The 4071-nt window shown below is 41.9% G+C and overlaps 1 protein-coding gene across 1 annotated transcript in view; it reads right to left on the reverse strand.

Annotated features, from left to right (window-relative positions):
* Window positions 1-2998, reverse strand: part of mfsd2b (MFSD2 lysolipid transporter B, sphingolipid) — a 20339-nt gene extending 17341 nt beyond the window's left edge. Inside the window, exons 1-2 of the mRNA XM_010786291.1 lie at window positions 2833-2998; window positions 1943-2314 (exon numbers count right to left, since the gene is read on the reverse strand). Of these exons, the coding sequence (XP_010784593.1) occupies window positions 1943-2296 (354 nt within the window). The 5' untranslated portion in view covers window positions 2297-2314; window positions 2833-2998. The remainder of the gene's footprint in view (window positions 1-1942; window positions 2315-2832) is intronic.
* Window positions 2999-4071: the final 1073 nt, after the last annotated feature.

The following is a 4071-nucleotide window of genomic DNA, read 5'->3' on the forward strand; positions in this document are numbered from 1 at the left end:
ACGCACGCACGCACGCACACACGCACACACACACACACACACACACACACACACACACACACACACACACACACACACACACACACACACACACACACACACACACACAGAGAAACTGGATCAGACTTAAGGGAGCATCTGCAAAGTTCAGACTGTCAACAAGCAGGGGACAAGGACAGATAAGACTAATCTCTAGTCTCTAAGTTAATGAATCCTTAACCCTTGGAGGGAAAACAATTTTAAATGTCTGCACTGCACCGCGACTGATTTAAATCAGGATTGAGGATAATTCTAGTGCAAAGAAAGGAGAGGAAAAAAAGGCATCTCGAGCTAGCTAAGCTATATTCCCCAATTAAAATGTGTACGCTCAATGTTTGCGTGCTTTAAATGTTAAGCTGGTAGAATGGATCTGAACAGCGGTTTATTTCTGTGAAGGCTTTTCATACATTTAGGGTAATATCAAGGGTAGCTATGGTAGTTGTGTTTTCAAAACAGATTATGGATTATGAATTGAAAAGGTTATGTCAGTGATGGAAGCAGGCTGTTAATATGTCAACAGTCCCCTGGCTTAACTCTCAGGGAGTCAATCCAGAACATCAACAATATTCATAGCCAGGCATTTAGTCGGACGTAGAAATGCTCCACATGCACGTCAGAGGGACAGTGCTCTGTCGCTCTTCATGTGGATTTTGCTGTGGCAGATTACTGTCCGTGGGTCCTTCATTTAGTCCCATTTAGGGAGAGATGCTTTCATCTATGTCCCAACTGACTCGTCCTTATGTGACTTTTCTCATACATACTACTTGTATTGTCACAGTCTTTCAGAATAAACATCCAAATATTAATGGTCATTTTAATATGGATAAATTCCAAAAAGAAATTGCTTTATTCAACCCATGACATTGAAGGAAATGGATATCATATGTGCAGGCTTTCTGGGATGCATTGTTTTGGGGACAATATTGTGGGTTTTTTGTAGTTGGATATGAACAAGCTACTGTGTATATTTAAGACATGTCGTGGTTGTATTCCTTTCGATTAAAATGTTGAAGCCACACATATTTACCACATCTTTTTTCAGAAATAGGGTAAAGCATATGCATAATGAATGTTCCACCCACTGCGCATAGTAAATATTAATTTATCCAGTTCCCATGACTAAAGGTGTGCCATCTTCAGGAAAAACTACATTCACATTCATTTATCTGAATGATCTCCAAAATAAAACAATATGGATTACACAGAGGTTTCGCAGAGAGGAGACAGTTGCAGAACTGGTTAGATGGAGTGATGTCATGTTGTTTTATTGGTAACCTGACTCAATGTATCAAACAGAAAATGAATGACTAACTGCAGAAGCATTGCATTACGACAATATTTGAAACACTGCCTAATATAGTATGACGCAAAAAAACAAACCCACACAAAGATCACTCATAAAGCTGAATAATCTCAAATAAATCAAACCAAACAGGAAAGTCCACCCCCAGTGTTTGCAAAACTTGAGTAAGTAATCCTTATCTACTTTCGACCCACTGTATTGCTTCCTATAACTGATGTGAATACAACTGTCTTCATCACCTAAGTCCACTGATCAGGCAAAAGAAAGCAATCATCAGTAACAGGTCATCTCGTCAATGGGAACAACCTTTTCTCAAATGAAAACAATCAACTTCCCCGTCATTGAAGCTATTATCTGGGGGATTGCAGGTCACAGGAAAAACAATGCAGCTGTTAATCACTGACAGATAAGGGACTAAAGAGATCAGACTTTCCATCTTCTTTTTTACCCTCCATCCAATCATGGGAAGTCACTCGCAGCCAAACTAAGCCACACACATGGACAGATGATATTGGAAATCCTGATTTTAGCCTTACACCAGTAACATATTTCCCTCTCAAGTGATAATAACAATACCATAGAAGAAGCAGATGATCTTACCTGCTGAGGGGTTTTGGGGAACAGTGGTTCACTGGGTTTGATGAGCTTCCCCGCAGAGCCCTTCTCTCCCTTGGCCATGGCCGAGAGGCTATGTGTGAGCCGGCAGCCGTACTTCTGCGGCTGTGTGTGTGAGGGAGTGTTGAAGTGAGTGTGACTGTGACTCCTGGTGTGAGCGAGAGCGCGAGGAGCCGCCGGCTGCCACTGGGTGGTGTGTGTCAGAGGGTGAAACTGGATGTGGCTCTGACTCCGGGTGTGTGTGTGGTGCTGGTGGTTCACGTGAGTGACGGCTCCAGAGGCTGCTGGGAGCTCCTCCTGCTGCTCCTCTGTGACAACTCTGCCGCTTTCTGCCGCCATTCACATGCTGTTGTTGCTCTGGAATGAGGCCAGGAGGGAAGGGAAGGGCAAAGTCAGTATATGCAAAAAAAAAAAAAAGAGGAAACACAATCACACACAGTCAAATGACAGGCATGTACTGCAACATACGGGCTGAAGAATGCAGGCTCATAAACACAGACAATGACTTTGGAGGCATGCACAAAAACATAAATAGGACAATGCATGAGTAGAATACAGATGCAGGAGGAAAAGACAACACACACACACACACACACTCACACAAATTATTGCTCACACTATCTTAAGAAACCTTTTTTCTTAAAATACATTTACCTATGAAGTCAAAAGTCCTTCTGGTTGCCATCACCCTAATAGACAGTTTGCATTAGACTAAAACTGAGAAAGAGAAAACAGCGACCATGTCCCGTGCAGGAGAGTCTATTCTTCCCTCATTTTACTATAAAGTGCATCCATAAACAATCCCTCTGCACACCTGATCAGAACCTTGAAGGTTATATCTGGGAAAAAAGGAGGAAACTCAGGTATGGTCTTACCCCTTATAGGTGAGAAATCAGCCGGTGCTGTCAGCGGTTGTAAGTTAGTTGCTGCCTGCTCGGTGATCTCCCTTTCAGCCAGACGGGGCAGGATGAGAAGGAGACTGCGGAGGATAGAGACGGTGTGTGTGTGTGTGCGTGTGTGTCTGTGTGTGCTCGGTGTGTGCAGGGAGTAGGGACGGAGCTGCGCCCTGCAGCGGCCGTGACGGTGTATGACAACTAAATGGATTGCATGCTTGTAGGCTATGCATGCATGTGCGTGTGCATCTGTGAGGGGATTAGGGCAGGCTAGCGTTTGACACCAGCAGTGTGTTGTGGATGGGGAAACATTGCAATGAGGCCACGCAACGAAAATGTTGTATAATATTTCATAACGGCTTATAGTAAGTAGCGACTGAGGGACCAAATCTAGTTTTTTAATCTTTTGTGGTAAACAAACCTACAATATTTCATCCCTATGGTATTATCCAGTAGTAAAATATAACATCTGTATGAAAGGTCTAAAGGTGGTAACACTCACCTGTCTCATGATTCTGTTATTGCAGTGTCATTGTTATCTGTTCATAATTCGGTCGAGCATGTCAGATATTTTCCAGTGAAGTGGTGGTGCACTTGGAATGTCTAAAATGCAGTTAAATTAAATTTCTGTCACGCCCAATTACCTGTGTATGCATAATCCCTTTAACAAGGAGCCGGAAAGGTGTGTGTGTGAAAATAACTCAACAAAAACGCGCCAAAGCGCCTAGCTGCATATTTCGCACAGTGCATCAGGATTAGCATAATTTACTAGGTAAAGTTAGAAATGTATTGAAGGATTCGACCTTTAGGGATTAATAACTCATACACAAAACGTTTTTTATACATAAAACTACGTCCATTAACAACCGTAGTAAAGTAGACAACAAGCTACTTGTGCTAATGTTCATAAAAACAAGCTAATTGGCAGGACATCTGCAGCCAGAGGAGAGAAGCATACGCAGGGACCGTCTACAAAATGCAACACACAAATATTAAAAAACGTCTCTCTCAGAAAGTAAAGTGATACCAAAATCACTTCACACAATAATGGTCTCCCACTGGTTAGCATACAAAACTTATTTTAAAGAAATATATGCTTGTTTTGCATAATTTTTTTTTTTTTCCATGTGTAAAATATTCAATAACTTCACTACCTCCTGGGAACCGAGGAAAACAAATGTTTTCCAATCTTCTTTATTTTTTATTTCCTACCTATTTAGG

Source organism: Notothenia coriiceps, unplaced genomic scaffold (genome assembly GCF_000735185.1).
Source record: "Notothenia coriiceps isolate Sejong01 unplaced genomic scaffold, NC01 NC01_scaffold00028975, whole genome shotgun sequence".
Lineage (NCBI taxonomy): Eukaryota > Metazoa > Chordata > Actinopteri > Perciformes > Nototheniidae > Notothenia > Notothenia coriiceps.